The 26,181-nt window shown below is 45.8% G+C and overlaps 2 protein-coding genes and 2 long non-coding RNA genes across 5 annotated transcripts; 3 read left to right on the forward strand and 1 right to left on the reverse strand.

Annotated features, from left to right (window-relative positions):
* Positions 1-2,135: 2,135 nt before the first annotated feature.
* On the forward strand, positions 2,136-12,063 carry BTBD1 (BTB domain containing 1). Its single transcript, XM_072981552.2, has 8 exons — positions 2,136-2,585; positions 3,940-4,096; positions 5,915-6,020; positions 6,808-7,005; positions 8,752-8,944; positions 9,498-9,585; positions 10,694-10,840; positions 11,257-12,063. The coding sequence occupies exons 1-8, from the start codon at positions 2,182-2,184 to the stop codon at positions 11,413-11,415; spliced, it is 1,452 nt and encodes a 483-aa protein (XP_072837653.2). The 5' UTR covers positions 2,136-2,181; the 3' UTR covers positions 11,416-12,063.
* Positions 9,596-10,431, forward strand: LOC144584640 (uncharacterized). The gene is made up of 2 exons (XR_013539023.1): positions 9,596-10,066; positions 10,183-10,431. It is a non-coding gene; the product is annotated as an uncharacterized LOC144584640 (long non-coding RNA).
* A 730-nt stretch (positions 12,064-12,793) lies between the features above and the next one.
* Positions 12,794-16,177, forward strand: C12H15orf40 (chromosome 12 C15orf40 homolog). 2 transcript variants are annotated; one of them, XM_072981613.2, is made up of 4 exons: positions 12,794-12,954; positions 13,719-13,845; positions 14,678-14,805; positions 15,132-16,177. In XM_072981613.2, exons 1-4 carry the CDS (start codon positions 12,820-12,822, stop codon positions 15,222-15,224), a joined length of 483 nt encoding a protein of 160 aa, XP_072837714.2. In that variant the 5' UTR covers positions 12,794-12,819; the 3' UTR covers positions 15,225-16,177. The 2 variants fall into 2 exon arrangements, with proteins under 2 accessions (XP_072837714.2, XP_020645865.3); XM_020790206.3 differs by lacking the exon at positions 12,794-12,954 and adding an exon at positions 13,163-13,605.
* A 4,936-nt stretch (positions 16,178-21,113) lies between these two features.
* Positions 21,114-26,059, reverse strand: LOC144584639 (uncharacterized). The gene is made up of 2 exons (XR_013539022.1): positions 24,840-26,059; positions 21,114-24,156 (listed from the first exon to the last, which is right to left on the reverse strand). It is a non-coding gene; the product is annotated as an uncharacterized LOC144584639 (long non-coding RNA).
* Between the last annotated feature and the right edge of the window lie 122 nt (positions 26,060-26,181).

A 26,181-nucleotide genomic window follows, 5' to 3' on the forward strand; every position in this document is an offset into this window, starting at 1 on the left:
ACCCTCTCCAGCGTGAGCGGACTGCGGCGCGGTTCACCCAGGGCGAGAGGGAGAAGAGAATCCTGATGAACACAGAATTGATGCTGAAAAGATGCAGCTCCTGCTTCCTGGGGGCTCAACCTCACATTGGCCTGCTGTGTAATCTGAGAAAGGCCCTCCTGCTTCAGTAATTTTAACAAATCCATAAGGGAATGCTGCACTCCACAAGGATCCTTAAATAGGATCCCATTTCTCCTCTTTTGGGAGCATATCAAGGACCGGCAACCTGTTTCCCTGCAGGCAGATGTTTCTCCATCACTTACGACAGTCTGTTGATGTTATTGTGTCTCTGTATGTGTGTATGTGTGACTGCCTGCCTATCTGTGGCTGTGTCTTAGTGCATTTTGTGGATTTTGGTGCATTTTAATATGTGTTTTCAACAAGAAATGCAAAGCAAAGCAAAAGCAAGAAGAAGAAGAAGAAGAAGAAGAAGAAGAAGAAGAAGAAGAAGAAGAAGAAGAAGAAGAAGAAGAAGAAGAAGAAGAAGAAGAAGAAGAAGAAGAAGACATTTGTGGCACATGGTCTACTTCCACAAAAGATTACAAATATACATGTCCGTCTTTGAAGTGCCAAAACTTTTTTTTCCTTGCTTTTTGTGTTTCTTGCTGAAATGCTTGCAAAGATGAACACTGCTCCAAATCTTAAAATTTTCTTTGCAGTTATTCCACCTACATTCCTGTGGCAGTCTGTAGACTGCAATAAACTCTCCACTGGTTATTGTCATCCACAGGACTTACTGGTGCAACATTTCCAGCATGCTTACTGGGGGGCATAGACATATATAATTTTTAGCATAAAGCGGAGGGGCACAGATTTTTGTGTTCGGGAAACAGGGAGTTCAAAAAGAAGAAGAAGCTTCCCCACCATCCACACCAACTAATGATGCTAACATGCATCCACAGAGTGCCAAAATCACATTTTCCCTCCCTCTTAGAGAGTGCATTTATGGGAATCATCACACACATAAGCAAGCAAAAGTGTCATGTTGCTGATTTAGGCAGAGCCGCTTTTCTCCACTGCCCTCCTTAATTTAAGAGATAAGGATGTGACCACATTGCTGGTGGAAAAGAGCAGTGAAATGGGAACTGAGGAAGATTAAGGAAGAAAATGCAAAAGTAGGATTACAGTTGATCCTTGAGAAGCCCAAAATAATAATCATAGAACGATTCCAAAACTTCAATGTTTAACCATGAAGAAACTGAAAGTGGCAAAGATTTTCTCAACCATGGTTCAGTTATTGGGGTGTTTATGATTAATTCGAGATGTATTGTTAGAGGAGAGATTTGGGGGGGATATGTGGGACTACCAGAAGGACAGAGAAGTGGGGTGCCAGGTCAAATCAAGCCTGAAATTTCTGCAGAAGCTAAAATGACTAAGCTGAGGCTATTGTACTAGACCAGACTGTAAATGATTTAATTTATACAAATTCGAACAGGAACCAATCTTAATGTGTGTTTTAACACCTATGGGTTGCAGTGTTCACGTTGTGCATGCAACCCATGTGCCACATTATATTTTTGTTTTTATTACGGTTCATCGGCAATCTTTGAAACGTGATGTCCTTAAAAACCAGTGAAGAACATTTGGTTTTTCTTCTTCTTCTTCTTTGCTTCTCTGTTGATTTCTATGGGAGATCGCCGTCTTTCGCTCATGGGGATTTTGTATTGGAAACCTGGAAACGAACTTTCCGTAAAGTAGCGGGACGCCTCTTCTACATATTTGGTGTCTAGCAACACCTTGTCGATTGGGCGCATGCGCCCTGCGCTGTCATGAAGCCAAAGCTTGTTGAGTGCCGTAGTCCTGCGTAAAGCGCTCTCAACTGTGCGCCTGCGCAGAAGAACTCCGTCTCTCGTATATTTGAAGCAGCTCCGCCCAATGAGGAAGCTGAGGGGTTCTGTGCGCGCTTCCGCAGAAGGAGAGTGAGGAGCCCCTCCCCGCGTCGGCAAGAGAGAGGGGGGGCGGTGGGCAAGTGTGCGCCTGCGCAGAAAGATCTTGGTCGGGTTGTGTGGAAGAACGGCGCGGAGATGGGGGCGTGACGGCCTATCCCTGCGCAAGTGCGCCGGCGCAGAGAGAATTGCGGCGGGGAGGAGGCGTGGTCTCTCCCGGCGGGAGTGCGCCTGCGCCGGCCTGCGAGGAGGTGTCATGGCGGCCGCGGGCGGCCCTGAGGCGACGGCGGGCGGCCCTGAGGGGGCCTCCGGGGCGGCCTCCTCGCCCTCGTCCGCCTCCTCCCCGGCGCCGGTGTCGGTGCAGCGGGAGCCGGTGTACAACTGGCAGGCCACGAAGCGGTCCCTGCGCGAGCGCTTCGCCTTCCTCTTCGCCAACGAGTTGCTGAGCGACGTGCGCTTCGTGGTGGGCAAAGGCGGGCCGCGGGCCGGAGGCGGCGGGGGCGGGCCGGGACCCGGGCAACAGCGGATCCCCGCGCACCGCTTCGTCCTGGCCGCCGGCAGCGCCGTCTTCGACGCCATGTTCAACGGCGGCATGGCCACCACCTCGGCCGAGATCGAGCTGCCGGACGTCGAGCCGGCCGCCTTCCTGGCCCTCCTCAGGTGGGTGGGTGAGGCGGCCACTTGGAGGGTGCGGAGGAGGGGAAAGGGGGGTGGGAGGGTTGTTTTGAGGGGGTGGGCGATGGGGGTGAGCGACCCTCGGCTAGAGGTGGAACGATTCCCGAAATGTCCGTTGGTTCCCGGTGGGAGGGGGGAAAACACACACACGTTTTTATGGTTTTAAGCAGGGTTTTACCCCGCCTTTCTCCTTGAAAAGGACTCAAGGCGGCTGACAAGTCAAGGAGAGGCGAGGTTTCAAAGTGGGAAGCCCTGAGGACGGGGGGGGGGGGCTGAACGACGTGAAAAGGACGGTATTTAAAGCTAGAAGCAGTGAACCGCGCGGGCATCATCCTCTTCTTCCAACGTTAACAAGCCAGATGTTGAGTTGTCCGCTAAGAAGAAGGCAAAGATCATCAATAAGCATGCAAAAAAAAGTAGTCACTGAGAAATAGAAAACCCAAGTCGTACTAAAAACTACAGTTCCTTGTTTTTTTCCTGGGGAAAATGGGAATTTTTTTTGGAAATTTTACATGCTTAGTTATGAGTTGTTCTTTTTTTGTATACCTCGCTTCTCCCCGCCCACTCTTCTTCTTTTTCCTTTTCCTCCGTCACAACAACCCTGTGAGGAAGGCCAGCATGAACGGCCCTAGTTTGCTAGGGGTTTGAATCCTGTCTTCTGCTGTCCATAACTCGCATAGTCCAGGGCGAGAGAGTATGCATTGTACAATCCGCCCAACATCAGAAGGGCCACTGTTTCATTGCCATTATTTATCCTGTGCCCCAGGGAGTTTAACACACACACCCCTTTCCAGAGCAGCTTTCTGATATTGTTAAAACTGAAATACTTCAATTCATATCTGGACTAATAGGAGTGTTCTGAACTAGTTGTCTAGGAATGTAACATTTCTTGTTTCTGTTTTGCACCTGAAGACGGTGCCTGACCCTTCATGTTTGGCAAGCTGTTGATTTTTACAGATATGGAAGCTTGGCTTGCCTGCTAATATCTGGTATCAGCTTGGCTTAGATATGTTGCAAGAACAGCAGTTTTCCAAAACAGAAGGTATGAAGATTTTGAAACTTGCAGCTCAGAAGCATACCTGGTTTTATTTGCAAGCTAGTTTTGTAGGAATGATTTACAGGGAGAAAGCATAATTTGCATGCTGTTTTGGCTGCTGTTAGGAATGAGAAGAAAGTTTGAGTTGGGCAGGGGCTTCCTATAGAAGTTTTCACGAAGGGCAGCTGCCTTCTAAAGGGCACTTGGCTCCCTGGGAGAGGGGGCCAAGCCACCCAAAGCTGTTCCTAAAGGGAGCAGCATAAATGAGTACATTGCTTAGTCTTCTTAATTTTTGTTTTCTAGGTTTTTATATTCAGATGAAGTTCAGATAGGCCCCGAAACAGTGATGACTACCCTGTACACAGCCAAGAAATACGCTGTCCCAGCTCTGGAAGCTCACTGTGTGGAATTTCTCACAAAGCACCTTCGGGCAGATAATGCTTTTATGCTGCTCACTCAGGTAACTGTCTTGCTGGTGCTGATGTATGATAGCACTAATTAACATTGCTGTCTGTCAGCTGCTGAACACAGTTAATTGCCATGCCTAAATATATGTATTCAGTAGTCTGTAATCCTAAAAACATCCATCCTCTCACAGTTTGGGACCACGTTCCCTGGTGGAGAGTCTCTCCCCCCCCCCCCAAAGTCATTTCCCTATACCATTAGATCCTCTTGGACTATGGTCCTCCAGGTGGCTACGCCGAAGGAGGCCAGAAAGTCTTCTGTGAGACGCAGGGCCTTCTTGGTGGTGGCGTGATCACTCTGGAACTGTTTCCTGGAGGAGCTACGTCTGCCCCCCCCCCCTCCATTCAAGAAGCTGCTGAAAACACTTCTCTTTGGGGACACTTTTGAATACAGCCTCCACCACCACCACCCCCGTTTTGCTGTCTGTGCTCACATAGGTGTTTGGCATTGCTTTATGCTACATTATGTTTGATGTTTTTATTGTCTTGCTTTCATAACTGTGTGCAGACTGTTTAACTATATGGGGAAGTTTGTTATGGCGCATATACTGTAATACGATAATTTACAGCATATGTTTGTTGAACCCCGATTGTGATTTTGGGAAGGGGACACTGTCCTCCCCCCCCCAAAAAAAAGCTTGCAGCTTAGCAGAAGTGACTGAATTCAAATCATGGGTGGGAGGGTTAAAGAAGTGAGCTTTGGACTTAAGCACATGATACTGTCTTTTTATGTGAGGCACTTATTCTTTGGTGTCCACTTTCGTAAATTTTATTCTGTTTACTTTCTCTGTTGAGCAATCCAGATCCTGCAGTTCACATGATGTGACAAGTTTAAGCAAGATGTCCAAATTAGAACTGCTTCCTTGGGCTTCTACTGACTTGGCCTGTTTGTTCAGTGTCGAGGGCACCCTGGAAAGTAAAACATGACCCAGTCCACAGTTGTTGACCTGCTCATTTTATTACCACAATTGGGAATGTTGTTAAATTGTCTTCTTTTTTCAGATAATGTCTTTAGCAATGTTGCGAGTAAAAATCCTTGCTGTCAGTTGATAAACTTTCCAAAGTTTAAAGAGCAGCCTCTGTTGCATGTGGATCACTAAGCAGGCCTATTCACTGATGCTTAACACATTTACTTGCAACCCCATGGTCATTATCCTGTTGGCCTAGCTCTGCCTGCACAGTGGGAATGACATGAGCCTCAGATTACAGCCGATAAAAGTATTCCCTTTTTGATTTCAGGTTGCATACAACTCAATGTGCAATCAGATGAAATTGTGCAGGCCCTGGAATTGAAAAAACCCACACACAACTCTTTAAACAGCAGCAGATTGCCCCTGGTGATGATATTGGTCCCATTGTGCGGGCAGTATTAGGCAACAGGATGCTGTCCTCTATGTACCTTCCAGAAATTGTGCATATGGTATTCTTAATAATTGTATTGAAAAAGAAGCGAGCTGTAGGATTGTGTGTTCTTTCTTGAGAGGGGATTCTCTTCCCTTGTCTTCACTGAGGCTAAGTGTTCTCAACAGCAACAACATCTAGCCACAATTTCGGCCATTCAAAGTAACCATTTACCAAATAATCATCTTTATTAGTTGTGATCCTAGGGAGCGACAGGAGGGGCTGGCAGAGACACATGCAGTTTTACATATAAATATGTATAAAATCGTAATGTCAAAAAAGAAAATACCACTACATTTTATTTCAGTAAAAAATACTTTTTTGTTTCTCTAGGAAAGCATTTCTGTTACCTGTCCGTCCTGTCCTGCAGTACTGAATCTGCAGGTTAAATCTAATCACGTCTCTCTTGATAGGCTCGTTTGTTTGATGAACCACAACTAGCTAGTCTTTGTCTAGACACAATAGACAAAAGTACGATGGATGCCATCAGTGCAGAAGGCTTCACCGATATTGATATAGGTAAGTAGCTATCTAGCCTTCATGTTGCCTTTGAGGAACTAGACTGGGGTGGGGAACGTGTGGCCCTCCAGGTGTTAATCCCAGGATCAGACTGGCAATTTAAATATCTGTGGTTAAGCCTTTCGTGTGGCGATTCAAAGATGTCCAGGTTTTCCAGACACAAATCTGTTGAGTCAGAGGTGTGCTGAGTTAGCATGTTATCTTGATTTTCGGTTTTTAGGAAAGATTAGCTATGAAAAAGTTCTGCAGGGCAATCTAATGCGTATTCTACTATTTTTAGGTTTAGTGGTTGCAGTGTTGGACCCTGGCTTCGGAGTCACGGGTTCAAATCTTCATTTTTCTCATGAAGTATGTGAGGTGACAGCGGGCCAGAGATACTTTCTGAGCCTGACTTAACCTCACAGGATAAAATAGGTGGGAAGAGAGGCATGTATAGCTCCTTAAGCTCATTGGAGGAGAGGTGGCACATAAACACACCAAGTACATAAATTCTGTGGGAATTGCTTCCTTTGACAACTGTAGGACTGGTGCGTCAGTTTCAAACTCAGAGAATACAGCATTCACTTGATGCTTAGAACTGCTGTTGTAAAGTAACAAAAACAGTCATTTAAAAAGTTTTGTTTTCCTGTTAGAAGATATGGCAAACACTACCTGTAATGGAAGGAAAGGCAAATCAAAGCAAGTTCACCAATAATCTGTCGTCCTTGCTAAAAGTGGGAGATCCATGCAGGTTTTTTTTTTAAATCCCTAAAGTCTCTACATGACCTTGTGTTGTGTTTCTTTCCAGACACGCTATGTGCTGTGTTGGAAAGAGATACTCTCAGTATTCGGGAGAGCCGGCTGTTTGGAGCTGTTGTTCGCTGGGCCGAAGCCGAATGTCAGAGGCAGCAGTTACCAGTCACCTCTGTAAATAAGCAGAAAGTACTTGGCAAAGCTCTGTCCTTAATCCGCTTTCCGCTGATGACAATTGAGGAGTTTGCAGCAGGTAACCCTTGGGAGACAACTTGCCATCTTGTAGCCAAAAGAGAACCATCACAAATGTCTTTAGAGATAGAATGGCCAAAGTGTGCCTTAAGGACTGCGTTCATACATTGCCAGTGAAGTGATCTACTTATCTGTGTTTAGCAACACATTCATGGGGATGGGGATTGAAAACAAGAAAAAGATTGGAGCATATATTTGGCTCCTGTAGGCATTTAGATCCGCAGGGATGTAGAAAGGTGCCTTCTGCAGAGTCAGACTCCCCAGAAGATTCTTGGTATTCCCTAGTGGTCTCCCATCCAAGGACAAATGACCCTTCACCCTATTTGGTTTCCCACTTAAAATGTATACGATCATCTTTCAGCTTGATCTGTAACAAGCATATTCAAGTTAGAAAAAAGCTTCCTTGATTCCTGTAGGCCCTCCATCCTGGCAATACGTGCATCAGATCCTGCCTGTGGTTTCTTTCTTTGTGAAATAAAACAACCCTGAACTAGCTGTGTCCAGAAACTGTTCTCATTCACCCCAGTGCAGCTTTCTCCCACTGTGTGCCCTCTAGTTTTCCTGCACCACAATCCCTGTTTATGATCTAGAAGGGCAGGCCCCTAGGGAAGACTGTCGTAGCCCGCATACATTCTGCAGGCAGCGTTTCAGCTGCCAATAACAAAAGAGTTTTCCACAGTCAAAGTGACATTTATCGTGTGTCATTGAAAAAAAAACGTATGCCTCGGTCGTTATGTGTCTGCTTTCAAATATAAGAGGCTCATTCCTCTTATTTCCTGGTCAGAGGAAGTGTGGCTCATTCCCCGAATGGGCCATAGAGTTCCTGTCAAAATGCAGAAAACATAAGCCATTGGCTGTCGGTTAGTTGTTCAACGTGGTTCAGCTGCTTCTACTCATTTTCCTAAGGATACATCTGGTTGGTGTCTGACTTAATTTAGACATGTATAGGGTTACTATGGACACAACCCAGTGTATAGAGAGAGATGGAATGTATGTGAAACTGGAATCCTCTGCAGAAATGTGTACATCATTGTAGGTGCATTTAACTTTTCATTTTGGCATTTATAATGTTGCATTCTAACTCCTGCTTAAAAGCTGTGTAAATAACCCATCATATGCTGTTAAAATGGTATTTTCTATTCATGCAACTGCACTATGCAAACCAGTTAAACCAGGATAATATAATTTTCATCCTGATTAATCCTTTTGCCGCTGGCAGATTTGGCAGCATGTAGTTCAGTTATAGATGATTTACTGTGGAACGCAATGGCTCGTGAATGATAAAATCTCAGTTGTCAAGAACGAGTACATAATCCCCAAATATAATCTCCGTGTTCTGTGTGAAGTTTAGCAAACCTGTGGCTAACCCAACCTGGTTTGGCTAGCTGAGGTGGGCAATGAAGTTAAATGGTGTATTTCTTATTGTTTTAAAGAGCATTGTAGCTTCTTTTAACAGATAACCACCATGATCCAAATACATTTCTAGGGAGTCTCTAGATTCATATCCGCTTAATGCCACTGATATTTCATTTCTTGTCAGTTTTCTCTTTAAGGTTGTAGGGTTTTTCCCCCTTTTACGGCCCAGATTGATTAATCCAGATTCCAACTTGAACATCTGCAGCCTAGCCATGGGGTAAATGTGTGTAAGTAGGCCTGTCAGAAAAGTTGCCTCAAGCAAGTTTCTCAGTTGGCCACTCTGTGCAGAATACGTTCAGCTCATTTGCATTGCCTTTTTCCCTCCCCTCAGGTCCTGCTCAGTCTGGAATTTTGTCAGATCGGGAAGTAGTAAACCTCTTTCTGCATTTTACAGTCAACCCTAAGCCTAGAGTTGACTATATTGACCGGCCAAGATGCTGTCTTAGAGGGAAGGAGTGCTGCATCAATCGGTTCCAGCAAGTGGAGAGCCGCTGGGGTTACAGTGGAACAAGTGACCGGATCAGGTATTGGTTCCCCCATTTTGGGGGGTGGGGGGAATGCCCCTTTGTGGAGTGGTGGTGTCATAGCTCTGTCTCCAATCTGCCCATCACAATTTGGAGAAACATTGCCGTAACCGACCTCAACAGTTTTAAGAAATTGCAAATAGCTCTTTCAGCCTGATAGATTCTAGGGCCTTAAGCACACAGTACAACTCAAGTGGTATGACATACACTATCAAGCTTCTGGATCAAGAAAACTTAATATAGTGAGAGCATGAAACTAACCAGCTGAACCAAAGCAATCAAGTGGGACAACTCCACTACTATATCACATACTTGTTTCGAAAATTCCTTTAGCTTTAGAAATAGATTGTGATCAGAGAAAGGAGTTGGAGGTCATTCCTTCTCTTGAAATATTGTATTGTGAAGCAAGTTAAAGAGAAAATTTTCCATTTGGTAATAATTCTGTTCCATTTCACAGTAATTTGTTTGGCCTAGAAATCCTTTTCAGCTTATGGAGAATGAAGATTTGTTGGTTTCCAAATGCAATGATTACCTTCTTTTTCTCTGTTTCAAGATTCACAGTCAATAGAAGGATTTCAATTGTGGGATTTGGATTATACGGATCTATTCATGGTCCCACTGATTACCAAGTGAATATACAGGTACCACAGTTTTTTGTTTTTCTAATGAGTCATCTACTCCAGTTGCTTTACAAGTACTTTAACGTACTTGCATATAAAACCTAGAATCTTTTATTAGCAAAAAAAAAAAAAAAAAAAAAGATGTTTAGAGAAAAACTTTCCTTTGAAATTTCTCCTGCTTTCCAAAACCAAAATGTGAATATTCGGTTTGGAGAATTAACAGACACGTTAATTAGAAAAGCATTTTTTCATAATAATTAAAAGATGCTAGTCTGACTTTTTATGTAGTATTTGGGCAGAAACGGTTTAAAACTATTTGCCACTATTTCAGCATAATAGTTTTTTTAACTATTCACTCAAAGCCCTTTGTGTACCTATTTAAAGTTGTTTATGTTTGCTCATAATTGTAGGTTACAAAGCATCTGGTTTTTATCAGTACATCTTTCTGCATTGCAAATCTGCCAAATCAACCAATCAGATATCTATACTTTTTCTCAAAGCAGTGAGTTTTGTATTAAAGTCTATATTTATTTTTAAAACAAACTGTTTTAGTCCACTTCAACATATACAAAGTGGCATGCAAAAACTGAAACATAACAAATGTTCACCCATCTACAGCTGCAGCCAAAATAACAGACATGTTCTGGCTAGACTAAGAGGAACACAAATCCATTCAAAGCATATCTGGAGTTAAGGAATAAATCTTGGCCCAGTGCCGTAAGGAGATTAGAGGCATCTCATGAAGCTGCTCTGAGGCAGCACTTTAAAGAAAAGTGGGATGCCTCTTATTGTTACCTGATGTTGCAGGCAAGAGAACAAGGTCATTTGAGTATTTTGAGTAAAGTCCAGCTATATACATAAAGTCAATATAGATATTTTCATGTTGGTGAGAAACTATGACAGTGGAAATAAGATAATGATCACAGGTGCCAAATCAGTCTCAAATCTCAACATGATGGATTGTGGAGCTCTGCTTAGCCCTAAACCTTTAGTTTGATCAGGAGCTGGAAATGTTGAACTAGTTCCAGTGGTAAAAGTCAGTGTATGGACTTCTTAGTAAGGTGTTTTTAAAAAATAGTTTATAATGAAAAATCACAGGTTTCTTGCTTGGCTTTTTACCTTACGACAGATAATTGAATATGAGAAAAACCAGACGCTAGGACAGAATGACACTGGATTTAGCTGCGATGGAACTGCAAATACTTTCAGAGTTATGTTCAAAGAACCAATAGAGATCCTGCCAACCGTGTGCTACACAGCATGTGCAACCTTGAAGGTGAGGTGTTTTAAATTTGTGAAGCCTTTAAATAGCACTGGACTTCATGTAGACTATGTGACCATGTAGTTGTATTTAAAAAAAAACCACGTCATTTGTGTCATGCAGCCAAATCGTTCTTGAACTAAAACGAAAAGGAGACAGGTCTCTCGTGGTCTCAGGTGCTCCCAGAGGCATCTGGTGGGGCCACTGTAAGATATCGGAAGCTGGACCTAGTTGGGCGCCTGGCCTGATCCAGCAGGGCTGCTCTTATGTGTCACAGCATGTACTTCTCTTTTGATTCTTGACCATAAACTACAGTAGCCAGTAGAACATTCTAAGATGCTAGATGGGCAGTCTAAAAATCTTAATAAATAAATAAATTCTGAGTTTTGTTAAGGGAGAAAAAAATCTAACTTTTGTTCATTTGCTTTTAGGGTCCAGATTCTCATTATGGCACCAAAGGACTGAAGAAAGTAATCCATGAATCTCCTACATCAAGCAAAACATGCTTTTTCTTTTTTAGTTCCCCGGGCAACAACAACGGCACATCGATAGAAGATGGACAGATACCAGAAATAATATTTTATACGTAACTTTGAGTAACCAAGGTGGAGGAAGACCTTTTGATAAGAAAGAACTTACAGGAGATGTGAAATACTGTGAAACTTTGTAAATAATCACAAATGTGTTGTGAAACTGAAGTAATATACATGGGAGGTACTAAAAACAAGTATTCACTACTTCCAGCAGCAGTATGCGGCCAAATCGTTCTTGAACTAAAAGCTTCTTACTTGTATATAATAGGTAACTTCACCACTTTAAGTGTTCCACCTATAACCGGAGAGTGAGCAGAGTATTTGTATTTTCCCCACCCTCGAGATCCCCTTCTTGCAGGATGCAGATGGCTTTGTTCTTGTACGGTGCAGTGAAATGGAACTGGCGTTCTTAAAAACTAAAGGCATTATGGGGAAAAAAACAGAACTAAGAATGACACAAATTGCATCTGTAATTGCACTCAGTATGGTGTACATACTGATAATCTTTTTTGTTGTGTACTGTTAACAGTGTTACTCAGAAGAAGTTGTATGAACTTATTCTTAAAATACCAAGTGAAGAACTGAAGATGTCTCATCTAGTTTTGGAAAGTACAAGTAAATCATAAATTTTGACTGGACACAGTTTATGCTTAAAAGAACTGTACTGTACTCTATTAAACATGGAGAGATGTTAATCAAGGTCAACAGGCTATAATAGTTTTTCTTAGCTAGGGTACACCTGTGGAATCATTGGGATATACGTGTTTACTTTTAAAAGTCCCCTTCGTTCAAGGAACCTAATCTAGTTGATGCTAACAATTGGGATTTAGCCTGATCTGCACAGCAGGCGAGTAAATGCATTTATGCTGGTTTAGCTCCAAAGCATCGTAATGTGTGTTGAGCGGGCCAGACAAAATACAGTTTTCTCCCATGTCAAACAGCACAACCCTGGTCCCCCCCCCACCTTTCCCGGCAAGAACAAGGAGTAAGTTTTATAGAAAAGCAGAGGGTCTTTCAATGTTGTAAGCCACCTTGGGTAAAATTCCCAATTGCGCCGGGGAAGGTGATACTGGAGGGAGACTTTAGGAGGGAGGGGGAGAAATTACAGATAATTCTCTCCCAACAAATCCCAATTTATTTTATTTATTCAACTTACATGCCGGCCACTCTACCCAAAGGTCTCTGAGCGGCTTACAATTAAAATTCAATTAAAATACATGACATTCCTCCCTCCCGAAACCCCCCAGCACCACCTACCCACGGAGGAGCAGGGGAGGGAACGGGGCCTCCCCAGGGGCGATTTCCGAGGTAAGCCCACGCAATAAGACGAAATCCCGCCCCTTCCCTTCGCCTCGCTCCGCCTGGAGAGGCGAGCAGCCGCCTCTATCCTTTTTCGTGCCTCTATGGGCGCTGCCCTTTCCCCGCTCGGGTCGCCGGAAGTGGGCTCAGGAGAGGGCGGAAATGGCCCTGCCGGGATTGGCCCTCCTCGCCTCCCGTCGGGGCGCGCTCGGAGGGAGCCTTTGCGGGAGCCCCGCGGCGGTTGGTGTCCGAGGCCGGGCGGGGAGGGGGGCGCCGGGGGCGGCCATGCCCCGGAAGGTCAGTGGCTGGAAGCGGAAGCGGCCCTGAGGGGAGGGGAAGGAGGGACGGACCTCGCGCGAAGGGGATAAAGGACGCCAACCGAGGAGTGGCAGAAGAGGAAAGAGGGCGCGGAGGGAGGAGGAAAAATAAAAAGGGCGGCACGCAGAGGGAGAAAGTTCTCCCCTGTGGCACGTCCTGTTCCTTTGGTTTGGTTTAAAATATTTTCGCCCCGCCTTGGGCCCTTGAAAAGGACCCAAGGCGGCTCACATCCTTGTAAGACCCTAGTCGAAGACTGAAAACGAGGTGTGGCGACTCCCCTCCTTGAAAGGCGACCTTTAAAGATAGGATACAAGGAGCCTAAAGAGGCTGCTGAGCAGAGGGGTGGGACTCCGGGGCCTCGCAGGCCCCTTCCCGCTTCATGGCTCTTAAGAGTTGCCCAGCCTTAAAATCCCATTATTAAGGCTGAGAACCATAAGGATACAAATATTTGCAGGAGACGCTCAAAGAGGGGTGCCTTGGGTCCGAGAGACCCTCTGTGTGTCCTGGCAGATAAACACATCCGTACAGCGAATGCCTCCCCAGTTCTTGGCTTCTAAGTGGGCTTATTCTGCCCTAGTTCGCCAGCCACGGCCTCTTCTTTCCACCTTGGGCTGGCGGCACCAGGATCAGGTGAGGGTGGGTGGGGAAGAGCCGCCAACCCATTGACTTGGTCATCCGCTTCGGTGCAGCCACGTCCATTTCTAAATTAATGATATGTTTTCTCCCCCCAATTCTCTCTTAAGGGAAAGTCACAGGTTGAGGACCGAGCGAAGCCTCCTGTTCCTTCGGGTCCCGTGGCCACTGATAAAAACGGTTCGGTTGTGATCTCTGTACACGCCAAGCCCGGATCAAAACAAAACGCGGTTACAGGTACGGTGCCCGTCTTAAGCCGAGAAGAAACACGTTTGTACTTCAGCTTTCGTACCGTGGGCAGTTTGTTTTTGTTCAAAATAGGGGTGTGTTCCCAGGAGAGGCTGAGCCCTGCTCAAATACACTTAGCCTCTCCCTACCCTTTAAAAACAAAAAACAAATCTGGTCCAACTTTGTGCACCAACCCCGTAGATTTCCATAGGCATCCAGAAATTCCATGCAGGTGAGTGAGAGGAATGTCAAGGGAAGAAGCACGAGACCTCTGAATATATATATTTTCCTCTTCACTGTTCAGGAAGGAAAGAGCCCCTGTCATGTTCCTTTTCCATCGGGTTCGTTGAAAGAAGAGTTGCGTGTGTTTATGTTCTGGCCTGCCTGCATTCGCTTTGCTGGTAGCATCGGGTTCCACTGTGATGTGCATGAAAATACAAGCTAGAAAAGGTCTTGGCTGGCTTGGAAACAAATAGGCAGAGTAGTAATGTTGGTCTTTCATTTGCAAGGCGAATCTCATTATCCAGCGCCAAACACCTCACCTGTATTAGGAGAAAAAGAAAAACCGGGTTGATAGTTGCAGGTTTGTCGATAGCTCCTCACCCTGAATCTGCAGGTCTTCTCTGTCACTTCGTATTGATTGAGAGTGTAATCAAACTAGTGCTGGCAAGGGAGGATGGGAGATGTAGCCGCAAACAGCCTACCTTTGCTGCAGGTTTTACATATATAGACATCTTGAATGAGGGTTTGGAGAGTGCTGTTTTTTTTTTTAAGATGGGAGCTTAAAAGGACACATCTAGTGTATCTTGGGAGATGCAAAAACGCAAAATCTGTCTTGCAGACCTGGGTGCGGCTGCAGTCGGTGTAGCCATTGCTGCACCTCCGTCCGAAGGAGAAGCCAACGCAGAGCTGTGTCGCTATCTTTCGAAGGTTCTTGAAGTGAAGAAGAGCGAGGTGGTTTTGGAGAAGGTATGGTGCAATTCTTTCTCCCCCAGTACATTTCCTGGTGGGCTCTTGAAAGTTTCCTTCTTTCCGACTTCTGTTTTACCATTTTCACCAGCTGTCGTGAAGATTTTAACCCACATGGAATTGAAGGTGTCAGGGAAAAGCTTCCTAGTCAGCAGCCCTACAAGAGGCCAGCTTGTTAGGCTGGGAGGTGCTCAGGGTCACCCAGGTGGGGGGGGGGCCATAAACCTCGGTCCACCCTCTGCGACCCTTGTCTGTAATAATCTGTTTTCAAAATACCCTGATGTTACAGAACCTTGTAAAGCTCTTTGCTTTTCTATGTGAAACAGGGTGGCAAATCTCGAGAAAAATTAGTGAAGATTTTGGCACCATTGACTCCAGAGGAAGTTCTAGAGAAGCTGAAAAGAGAAGCGGCAAGCTGAAGCAAAGAAAGAAAAAAAAACCGACCATGTCTTAGCTTGTGCCTGTGAAGAACCACAAAGAGATGCCTCTGAAAGCACATGGAAAAAATATATATACGCGGCGGAGAACGTAACCATGATTTCACAGGCATAGCTGTCAGGCTTAATTTTAAGGGCAGAGACCAAGACGTCGATAAGGCAAGATCAAGACACAAGGTACAAATATTATGCTTAGGGTAGTTTCAGAAGGGACCGAAACATGAAAACGGTTTTCATCTGTAAGTATAAAACACGTGCCTTTTCTCAGCTAGACTGGAAATAAGTGACCCAGTGGGGTTCCCACCCTGGCACAGGGTTGAATCCTGCCCATGACTTAAGAAGGATGTGTTGCAACTCCTTTATAATCTGGGAAGGGCAACTGTTCATATAAGAAGAAAATTTGAAACCACCACAAACATCTGTGTTTAAATCATTTTTTAAAAATATTCAATAAATCAGAACTTTCCTTGAGTCCCTACTAACTAGAATCTAGTGCCTGCAAATCTCACAGCGACTTCTGCCGTCGTTTCCCTTTATTCAGTTTTTACTAAACCTGTTTGTTTTATTCCTTTATGGTAGACAAATCAGTGCTCTTTGAAACCGTGTTTTAAAAGCATTAAGGATATTTAATAAGTATTAAAAACATTCTGTAAAGGCATATTTAACATATTCTCTATAAGGCCCATTCTGGAATTCATCTTAAAAAACCAAAGACGACCATTTCAGAATGATGCAGGTTTGGTTTTTCTCCCTGCGTTCCTGCGCTCCCCTGGAATCAGGACACAGACCTCTTCCCCTGTTGTTGCAGCTTTGGGCTTTTCCTGTTCGCATGGTGTAGGCGGTTGTCTCTTTCACCCTCCTCGTTTTTGTGTTAAATGGCTGTGTTCCTGTTGCTTTCCTTGCCTAATTAAAGGCATCGTTCCTCTAGACGCTGACGCCCTGCCTCTCTGATTCAATCTGTCATCCGCTGCCTCTCGCGTCCCGCTCTGCTTTCTTTTCAGGCTCCCCTGCTCCTCTCGGGTGCTCCGAGCTCTCTTCCATCCGTGTAAACAAGCTTTTGAAATTGGCAGCGTTCTGCGCATCTTGTGGTAGCAGTTTTCTCGGGGAAATAGTAGCTCTAAGAAACCAAGAAAAATTGATTTCACTTGCTTCACCTCGCCATTAATTATTTCTTCTTTCCTATCCATCTAAAATAGACTCAACCGGCTGAGCTTCGGTTTCTTTCAGCCTTCTGTGCTTCTGCTTCTGAATGTGTTAACCCCCCCCTCTCTCTCTCTCTCTCACACACACACACACACACACACACACACATATTCCCCCCCCCCCCCCCCGTTTTGTGGATAGTAAGCCTTACCTGCTGCATAGAAACATAGGGAAATGCTGGGAGGGAGGTAAAAAAAAAACCGGCAAACAGGGTGAGCGAAGAACTCCGTGGCTCACACAGGCCACAAAGGTTGACCGCCGGCCTTCCCATCAGACCTGTAAATCTCTGGAAAGAGCATCGTGGTTAGAGTGTTGGAGTGGAGGTCCTGGGCTGTCGTCCCCGTGCAGCCATAAAAGTCTTCCCAATATCTTTTTTTTTTAAAGTTTTCAAGCACCTTGGGCCAGTCACTCACTTTCAGTCTGGCCTACCTCACAGGGCTGATGTGGTGGTAAAAATAAGTAGGACAACCACCACGTTCATAGCTTCCCATTCACAGGAGGGAGTGTCAGGGTATAAATGTATTGTCCAACCAAGTCAATAGGCAGCGGGAAATGGGGGCCCATCCCCAGGGATCCTTTCCCGTCAACCCAAATGGGTCCATTTGATGTTGCCCACAAGCCCGGCTTCTCCTGGCAACATCCAGATCTCGAAAGGTCTTTTTGCCACACAGAAGGCGGACTTGCCCTGCTTCTGAGCCCCGGCTGGGCTCCCTGCCTGGGTCTGCCCTTTTTAGCAGAGTGCGCCCACCGCACAGGACTCCTCGTGCTTCTGACAGCTCTGAATCCAGAGCACCTTTCAGGTCTCATCCACTCAGCGGGCAGCATCCTGCGGCAAGAGAGAAGAGTAAGAAGAAGACCTCCAGGAGGCACTTCTTTTCAGAAAAGATTTGTCAGGGAGTATCTTAGCTCTAAATAACCCTCTGCAAACTATTCTGTTCGAGGCAGCCGGGAGAGCAAAAAACGTGGGTCTGCAAGCCATATATTTAGTGCGTGCGATCGTTCGGTGGACCCTCTTTGTCAAATTTTAAGGAAAGGGGAGGAAAGCAGGCATTTCAGTACGGTCCCATTTGTCAAAGGTGAGCACCTCTCCCGTAAGCATAAAGGGAATGTAAAAGGAAGGGAAAAGGTAGGTTTTCTTCAGAATTTGGGAGAGGACTTGCCTCCGAAATGATTTCCTGGAGGGAAAAAAAAACAGAACAGCCCTTGAGAATATGGTACTCAGCGTGGTGTAGTAGATAAGAGTGTCTGATGAGGACTCTTTTAAGAGTGGTGGGTTGCAGAGAATAGATTTGGCTCCCAGCATCCTGGTGATTGCTGTTAAAATACCAGCCCATTTTTCTCGTTGATCCGGGCTGCCTGTAAAGAAGGCTTCCTCTTGTGAGAAACAAACATTTCCATTCCCGTCTCCCAGATGGCTGTCTGGGGAAGAAGAGCAGCCTTGGAGAATCTCTTGCGGAGGATTGCCAGTTAACGGGAATCTCCGTCACCCACCACCCCAACCTCTCCCAAACGGTTTCCCCCAGAGGCATTGCTGATTTGCTTCCTAGGGTCGCCAGTGGTGGTCCCCCTGTTCACGGCAGCTGCTTTTCAGAAGGGCTCTTGAGCACAACAAGTCCTCGGTGTGAAATTGGAGCCATGGGGGGGGGGGGGTTCCGTGTTCTCTGGATTGGATGACTAGTTTTGGGACTCTTGGGGGGGGGATTGCCCCTTCCTGGTGGGTGAACGTCTGGCAGAACAAAGGTCATGGAGCGCTTTGTGCATCCGTTGAGTCCTCCCCAGGGCACGTAGGTCACCTCCGTTTATGGCAACCTTGTAAATGAAAAGCCTGCAAAATTTCCTCGGCTGAAGTTTTTCTGCACTGCTCAGAGGTGTGCTGACCCCAGCCATTTCCCCAAATGCGTGAAACCCGACTGCGTAATTGGACAGTTATCTCTTCCCAAGGTAATTTGTGAATTATTGCCGTTTTAAGCTGTCGTGTGTCATCGGGTTGGATCGGACGTGACCCTAATCGGGTTTTCAAGGTCAGTGAGAGATGTTTTTACCAGTTCCGCACCTCCAGGCCGTTTCTGTGGCCAAATAGGGTCTTTCGTGACCAGCCCGGGTCTCCTGAGTCCCCAGCCCATCAAACTGTCCATTACACCACAAGGGGTGTCCCATTTTATGCTAGCCTAAGATGAGAAGCTTAACTTTTTGGTGGTGAATTGCTCCAAGTTTAAAAAGTCGACACAGAGGCGACCTGTTGCATGCTAAATGAACAGAACCGCCACTGTACGGTGCTTGGGTCTGGATCCGGCGTTCTCCGTTCCAGACCACCAGAGAGACACGGAACATAGAATGCGATGGAGAACCCTGGAAGCCTGCATTTCCAGCCCTTCTCCACTAGATGGCAACCCAAGGTTTTGTTTTTTTAATGGAGACATGGAAAGGCCCCAAACAGCAGGGCGTCTTTAAGAGATCCATAACAGATGGATTGCGGGGTGAGGATTCATGGAGTGTGGTCGTGCTGGGCCTTAGAGAGAAATCTTTTGGTCTTAAGCATTCCCCGGGGACACTGGGCTTTGTTACCCATGGCCATTTGCCACTCTGCAGCACCTTTCTAGAAACTGAGCATCGTCCGTAGGGATGGGATGCAGACGGGAGGGGAGAGGAGATAGGAACGTGGTGCACCACGACATCATGTTCTTGCTTCCCTGGTTTTTCTGGATTTATTGCTGACGCAGTGGGTGCCGTGAGTTCTGGCTTGTGCAAGTTCATGCCGCCATAAATTTATTAGGCTTTTAGTCACCATCTACCTCCGGGGGGGGGGGGGGGGTTGTTATTGTTCTTCATTTTAACCACAAAGCACTCTGAACCTTAGGCCCAGCGCTACACCTGTTGCGGTTGTTACGTACCATCAAATCACCTCCGACTTACCTATGAATGAGCCGTCCCCAGAACGTCCAGTCCTCAGCCACCCTGCTCAGCTTTTGAAGGCTTGAGCCTGTGTCTTCCTTTAGGGAGTCCATTCATCTCGTATTGGGTCTCCCTCTTCTCCTGCTGACTTCCCCCTTTCCCAGCACGATTGGCTTTTCCAGAGAATCCTGCCTTCTCACGCTGTCCCAAAGGTAGGACCGCCTCAGTTTCAACAATTTTGCCTCCAGAGGTCATCCGGGTTTGATTTGATCCAGGACCCACTTGCTCATCACTTAAAACTCTCCCCACCCCACCCCACCCCCATCATGTTTTGAATGCCTCTGCAGCCATAAGGACCGTGTTTCCTCACCTATGAGGGGAGAGGATGCTCATAGAGCTGCCACCATTGAGGAGAGTCATGCTCTTGAAGGCCACACGATTATCCAGAAGGAAAAGACTCTTCTGATGTCATTGCAATGGGGATTTGCCAGCACTTTTGACAACACTTTGCATTTACATTTCCTGATCAATTTCCCGGCAGCTGTTTCCTTGGCTGGCAGGGCAGAGAGGCTCTGCCAGCCTCCCGAAGTAATTACAGGGTGTTAGTTTTGCCTCATTGCAAAAGATAACCGCTTCCCTACACCATTAGGGAAAACCGATTAGAACTTTGCAAACACCAAGAGCTTCTGACAAATCCAACGGATTTAATTAGGTTTTGGGAACGGGGTGGGGGGGGAGAGGTTACAGAGGCTGGCGTCCTTTTTGAGGCAACCTTCTTTAATCTATGAATAGATGCTCATTTTATCTGTGCTAAGAAGTAGGTGTCACCTAAGACGCGGACGGCCATTTTAGCACGGCCGGGAGGCACAAGCTGCCTTGGCATCATCCCATAATTTTGTCTGAGGGTGTGAGGTGTGTTTGGATATTATTACTATAGTGATATCAAATGCTTTATAGATATAAATGTAGCATGAGAAATTTTGTTTAAAAAAGTATTTAACCAGAATTCAGAGTATCTCACTCTGGTTGGGGTGGAGAACAAGGGGAGCTGAGGGGTAAATGTTAAGTCTGTCACCCAGATGCTGTTCCCTGTAGATGATGAGCAATTTCAGGGGATCCGATGTTCCTGCTCCTGATTCTCCACCTTTAAGTCAAACTTGGACGGAACTGCTTTCCAGACAGAAGACTGGGAAACATTCAGGTGGAGGCCCGTTCTCCCTAAAAAAAGACTTACTTACGGCTACCTCCCCTCCTCCTCTTTCTTTCTGCATAATCTGGATTCACTCTCTGTAACTGGGAGATCGCTCAAGAAGCTTTTCTGAGGCACAGATGTCTCTTGAGGTGGGCAGATTAGTCCCCTTGCTCTACTCTAATAGGATCTTCCGTCCCGCAAACTGTCCATATGTACAGAAGAAGCCTCGAGGACTTCTCAGGAATCATGGTTTGCTGCCTCGCTTAGTTTTTTAAAAAAATGAAAACGTGGCACTTGATCTGAGCGTTCGGCACACTAGAGAACACCAACAATATCCCAAGAACATCTTCCGCTCAGCTGTCCCTACAGGAGATTTGCACAGTATTTTTTTTTCCCAGAGGGAATCTGTTGTTATAGTCCTTCCCCTCTGAAAATGAAAGCGGGAGAGAAAAGGAGGAGAGAAAAACACAGAGGCACTCTGCTGCATGTTCCGTGAATACCTCAATCCTAGAAATGCCCAGTGATAAACTTATCCAGTCACAAATCCTTTCCTTCTAGTTCTGACACACAGGTTTGAGTTGGGCGCCGGCTGCCAGGAGTCGTCTTATCTCCATGGGCTCCTGTCATGTCCTTCCCTGATCATCCCCCTCGGTAGAACGCAGACGCAGGACGTCAAACGTCGCCAAATGACTTCCAACAAGCCAACCAGGACTGCTACGAACTTGGTGAACAGGGAGATGCAGAAGAGCCTGATTTTAGCTCTGTACGGTTTGGGTGGCTTTCGTCTCTCTTTCTTCTGAAGGTGGGGATAAACCCACTAATCTCGCTTCTCCGGATGTCTGCCAAGCTGCTTTTTTGTGTGTGTGTGCTTGGTTTCCAACATTTTTTTAAAAAAATCTTAAAAGAGATTATATGTTTGATTCCCCTAACCCCAAACTTCACTGGCTCATAAGCAGCGGCTCCTCCCCGGCTCACATTTACCCCCGCCACCAGGACGTCTGATGCCAAATGCTTCCATCTTTCCAGACATTCTTTCCCTTTTGGGAAAGACTCAGCAGGGAGGAATCCATTTCCTCCTGCTTATGGCAAATACTCCTATCTAGAACAAGCATGTGTCCTAATTTGCAGAGGGCCATCCTACTTTTTACCTGCAGGTATCCTCTTTTTGAACAGCTAGCTGTCGAGTACATCTTTGCTTTAAAGAGGAAGGACCCTATGGGGAGGCGTGGGGTCACAAAGGTCTCCATCAACACTCAGACCTGCACCGCAGACTTAACATGCCTGCAAGCTGTCTATTCTGCCTTCCTCGTTATGCTGAGTTTACCGTGCTCTGATTTCAATTTAAATGTTTTTAATTGGCATAAGTGTTTAAGGGTTACAGGCATTAAAAGTGCCACAAGATCCTTTTTTTTTCTTTCAACAATAAAAATTATTTCTATACTCGCCTCCATGCACACAAGGTTGCAGATCTGTAAATTGTATGAGAATTTCTATGTTCTTTTAGGATGGTGCATTATTTTAACATCGCTTTTCATTTTAAAATGCAGATATTACTGCTTTTGCCTCTGTGATGCCCCAAATCAACTCTTTCAGTTGTTTAATGAAGGAACTAGAAAGCTGGAGACCAAGACCATCCCCACTCTTGTGTTTCTGATCATGGATGGGTGTGGAAGCTGGACAGTAAAGAAATCAAAATTGATTTGTTTGAAATGATTGAATTGATGGCACTGGACAACAATAGTAAGGAAATGATTCAAGAATCCATTTTGCTCTTTATCCCTCTGTCTGTGGATGGTAATTTTTCAAAGAACGTGCATGGCTAATGCAAAAGTGAATTTGGAAACTAAAACATAATGTTCCATGGTAACATATCCCAACCCAGTAAGAGAAAACTGTGGTTCAGAAGCCTTTTCCGTAACTTGCTGATACCTGCCTGTCTCTGCCATGATCACGCATTAGCCTCATGGAACTGTGTGGATCAATATTGCTACGATGGGAACGACATCTCTCTGTGAATGGAAAAGCATTTCAGCATTTCATTTATCGATTCCAAGGCAGCCAGGCCTACGAGTCTTCTCAGAGAGGGCCTGATATGGAACATGTCTGAGGCTCAGTAAACAGATTTCAGAAAAGTGGGCAATGCCCCCCACTTCTTTCCTAGAAAATATGTGAAAATCATCTATTTGAGAAGAGGATACGCTTGGACGCTTAGGGCTAAATCCAAGTGTTTCGGTTCAGCTTTTAACATAGTCTGTGTTCACTTCAGGCTTCACTGCCACGTTAAAGTCACTTGTGTGACAACTTGCGTGGCATTTATATAATTCACACAAAACCTGTGCATGGAGCTTGCTTTCTAAGGAGGCAAGTGGATACTTGAAATCTGTTGGCAAAATTAAGGGGAGACAAAGCAAGAAAGAATGAAGATGTGATCCTGGATGCTCAACGGTTTAGGTCTCTTGTCTGTGGAACCAGAGGTCGGGAGTTTGATTCCCCCCCTCGGTGCCTCCTGGACAAGGGCTGGGCTCAATGATCTGCAGGGTCGCTTCCAGCCCTTGTTGTTCTAAGATCAATGCCCAGTGACAGCGTATAATATTTATTTATTACTATGGGAACTTTCGTGGATTAAAATCCTCTTTGTCAAAAGACACCTGGATTTCAGACTTGGGTCGGCAAATCACCCATTGAAATAAATCAGCCTTTGAAGCATCCCAGCCGTTTATCCATTCTCCTTGCTGACTTTACGCCAGCAACCCTTTTTCCCCCCCCTCCCTTCTGAGCAAGGAGGCCCCGAATTCAGATCTCACCTCAACCAAAACCGTCCTACCGCCTCGGTCAGGGAACACTTGAAACGCCCTGCATGGAGAGGAGTGATTATTCTCGGTGCTGGCAGGGTTGTGTTTTGAAGAGCATGATTGACTCCAGAATCTTTAGAAGAGACGGCATATCTTGATCTTCCCCTAAGAACATTCTTGACATACACCACACAATCTGGACTGCGTTTTCTGCCAAAGCGGAAAAAAAATAAATAAAGGATGCCAGCTCTTTTGCTTCCAACCCTCATCACCCTTTCTGGCTTTCCAGTCGGGTTTTATTATGCCTTAATTTCATCTCACATGCTTTCCTGTTCGTGCCTCTTCCTTGGCGTAGAATCAAGCTCATTAAAACGCTCCTCCTGCCTGTCAGTCCTAGCGAAAGGGGTTCTGTTTTTCCCTCGACTCAGTACGGCTTACCTTTTATTTCGCATCTCCTCTTTCTTAGCCCATGACAGACCCTCCCTCCCACTCGAAAGCAAAGACGTGAGATGGGCCCCTAGCTGGCCATCAAGGACCCTGGACTCTTGCATGTCATCGGTCAGCGCAATTTTTGTCTCAGCCTTTGTATCTGGCTGCCCTTCGTGTTGGAAACTTATTGTTTGTGAGTAACTGGGGGGGCCCTGGCTTCGGTCAGGCTTTGGATGGGCTTTTGTGCACCCTTCAAAATCTTTCCACCCCAATCTCTAGGAACAAAGAGTCTGCTTGGTTCAAAATTTAAAATTTCTCACTAGGGATCCCTTGAGAGCCTGTAAAACTTGTATGAGGTGCGAGGGCAGGAAATCTCAGGGCCATGTATCTTCCTCTGGGAGCACACCTATATATATATAGGCATCCTTCAGTCTCAAGAGACTATGGTAACATGCTCTGAATCGAGGAGTGTCCTCTCCAGAGCATGAAGCCCGGGTAAGGTAATATGGAGGATAGGCTGTTACCCAAGCAGCAGATCCCCCCTCTCCACATTGCTGAAATAATCCAATGGAAAGGCAAGAGCCAATACAACTGGTTCCAGCAATGTCGCAGGAGTTGGCAGAACGACACATGCTGCCTTCGGGACTCCAGCTCCGGATTTTGCCTCGAGGTTAACTCCTGAAGCCTTTTCCATGAGTGGATATAGCCACAAGGCAGTGGAGGTTTGAAATAGGAGTTTTCCTTCTCCTAGATGGGCTGCCTTCCATGGCTGACGAGCCCCACCTACCCGGCCTGCTCTTTAATAGTGCAAAAGTATGATCTGATCCTTAAAACTTTCCTGACTCCCCGGCTTATGCAAATCTAATTGGCTTTCCTATTTACCATATTAAGGCCAGATACAAAATTTGAGAATTTCTCAATGCGGTCCTGGGACACGCTCTTTTACAGCAGGAAGTCCCACCCCTAGGCCCCACCCCCAGGCCATGTGCTCAGGAGACAAAAAGAAATCCCAGGAAAAAAAGACTCAGCAAGGCATCCATGCAAACAGACCTGGCCTTCGCCCTCAGCCCAGCTTCCTAGGGAGCACACCAGACCACTAGATATACTTGTCTCCTGATCCTCCTCTTCCCCTGCCTTTGGCATTTGGAGGTACCTTTCTTTGAAGGCTGGAGATCATACACCCCCATCATGGCTTGTCACCTGCAATGGACTTTTCCTCCAGAAATCTGGACCCATCCCCTTTTAAAGGCATCTAGCCCAGATGCCATCACCACGTCCTTTGGCAAGGAGTTCCACAGACTGATCACGCTGGGTTAGCATAGGTCATCTGATCCCAGTCTTCTCCATTCAAGTGACATGTGCTCCAAGCCTGTTGCATTTCTACATATAGTCTAGACAGACATTAGCACATGCAGTTTTACATAAATCAGGACCCTTTCCTGCCTTCTTTTATTGGTGATTCATATCCTCTATTTTTAAACAAGGCTTGGAGCGGCCACCTTAGCGGAGGTGTAAACATCTGTTTAATAATCTTGGATTTTATTTTTAAAATAATCTGAAATCTGGACCATTTTGCACAGGTTTGCTTCACGGATCAACCGCCTTTTATTTTATTCCCGTTGGAGAACCTTTTGAAGACCTTTCTGAGGAAGCCTTTGGTGTGAAAGCTATTCCAAGAAACCTGCTGTGAAGCAAATGAATTGGCAGGGGATGGTTTGACAGATCTCAAAAGGCTGTTAAACTGTCAAGTGTAAATGAATGGCCTTCGTCCCGTGTGTGTTTATCTACATTTTCCCCCTTGTCAAATAGGGTTTAGCCTGGAGGTGGGTGGTGCTAGAGAACAGGGTATCTGTGATTCGCAGCTTTCTGAAACTATTATTCCATACACGGATATTTGTAGCCTTGGTAGCAATGACAAGACTGCATGAATTCACCGACACATGTGATGGTGAGCTCGATTTAAAAAAGAAAAAGAACGTGGTTCAGTTGCTGGAGCTATTGCACGAAAATAAAAGCCTCTGTGACACCCCCAAAAAACCCCTTCCCCTCCAGAATCAGAAATCACCCTTTAATTGGTTTGGATTTTAAACACGCCACACATTCTGGGCTTGGTTTCAGCTTTACAAGGGCTTTTTAAGGAAAGCAAGGATACCAGCTGTTCACTTCCTGTTTCCAAAAAGGGGATTCACAAGCTCTTAACGCAGGTCTGGGCGTTATGGTGGCAATGCAATGCAAGTGACATTGGGAAAGGCTGCAGTAGGCACGCTGGATGTCTTATAACGTGGGGTTCCCGACCATGGGTCCCCTTCCCTGCAGGTCCTGGCCGGCCCAGCAAGCAGTGGTAAGGCTTCTGGGAGTTTTAACCTTAAGGGCATCTGGGGGCCCAAAGTTGGAGCCCACTGATGTGTGGCATGAAACTGTGTACCTGACA

This window comes from Pogona vitticeps, chromosome 12 (genome assembly GCF_051106095.1).
Source record: "Pogona vitticeps strain Pit_001003342236 chromosome 12, PviZW2.1, whole genome shotgun sequence".
Classification (NCBI taxonomy): Eukaryota; Metazoa; Chordata; class Lepidosauria; order Squamata; family Agamidae; genus Pogona; species Pogona vitticeps.

What these genes read in the sequence shown, in the direction of transcription:
- BTBD1 (XM_072981552.2), top strand. Translation starts at nt 2,182, where the DNA reads ATGGCGGCCGCGGGCGGCCCTGAGGCGACGGCGGGCGGCCCTGAGGGG. An exon ending in CTTCACCGATATTGATATAG is followed by an intron (nt 6,021 to 6,807) that starts GTAAGTAGCTAT and finishes GTTTCTTTCCAG; the next exon opens with ACACGCTATGTGCTGTGTTG. An exon ending in ATTACCAAGTGAATATACAG is followed by an intron (nt 9,586 to 10,693) that starts GTACCACAGTTT and finishes ACCTTACGACAG; the next exon opens with ATAATTGAATATGAGAAAAA.
- C12H15orf40 (XM_072981613.2), top strand. Translation starts at nt 12,820, where the DNA reads ATGGCCCTGCCGGGATTGGCCCTCCTCGCCTCCCGTCGGGGCGCGCTC. An exon ending in AAAACAAAACGCGGTTACAG is followed by an intron (nt 13,846 to 14,677) that starts GTACGGTGCCCG and finishes TCTGTCTTGCAG; the next exon opens with ACCTGGGTGCGGCTGCAGTC. An exon ending in GCGAGGTGGTTTTGGAGAAG is followed by an intron (nt 14,806 to 15,131) that starts GTATGGTGCAAT and finishes TATGTGAAACAG; the next exon opens with GGTGGCAAATCTCGAGAAAA.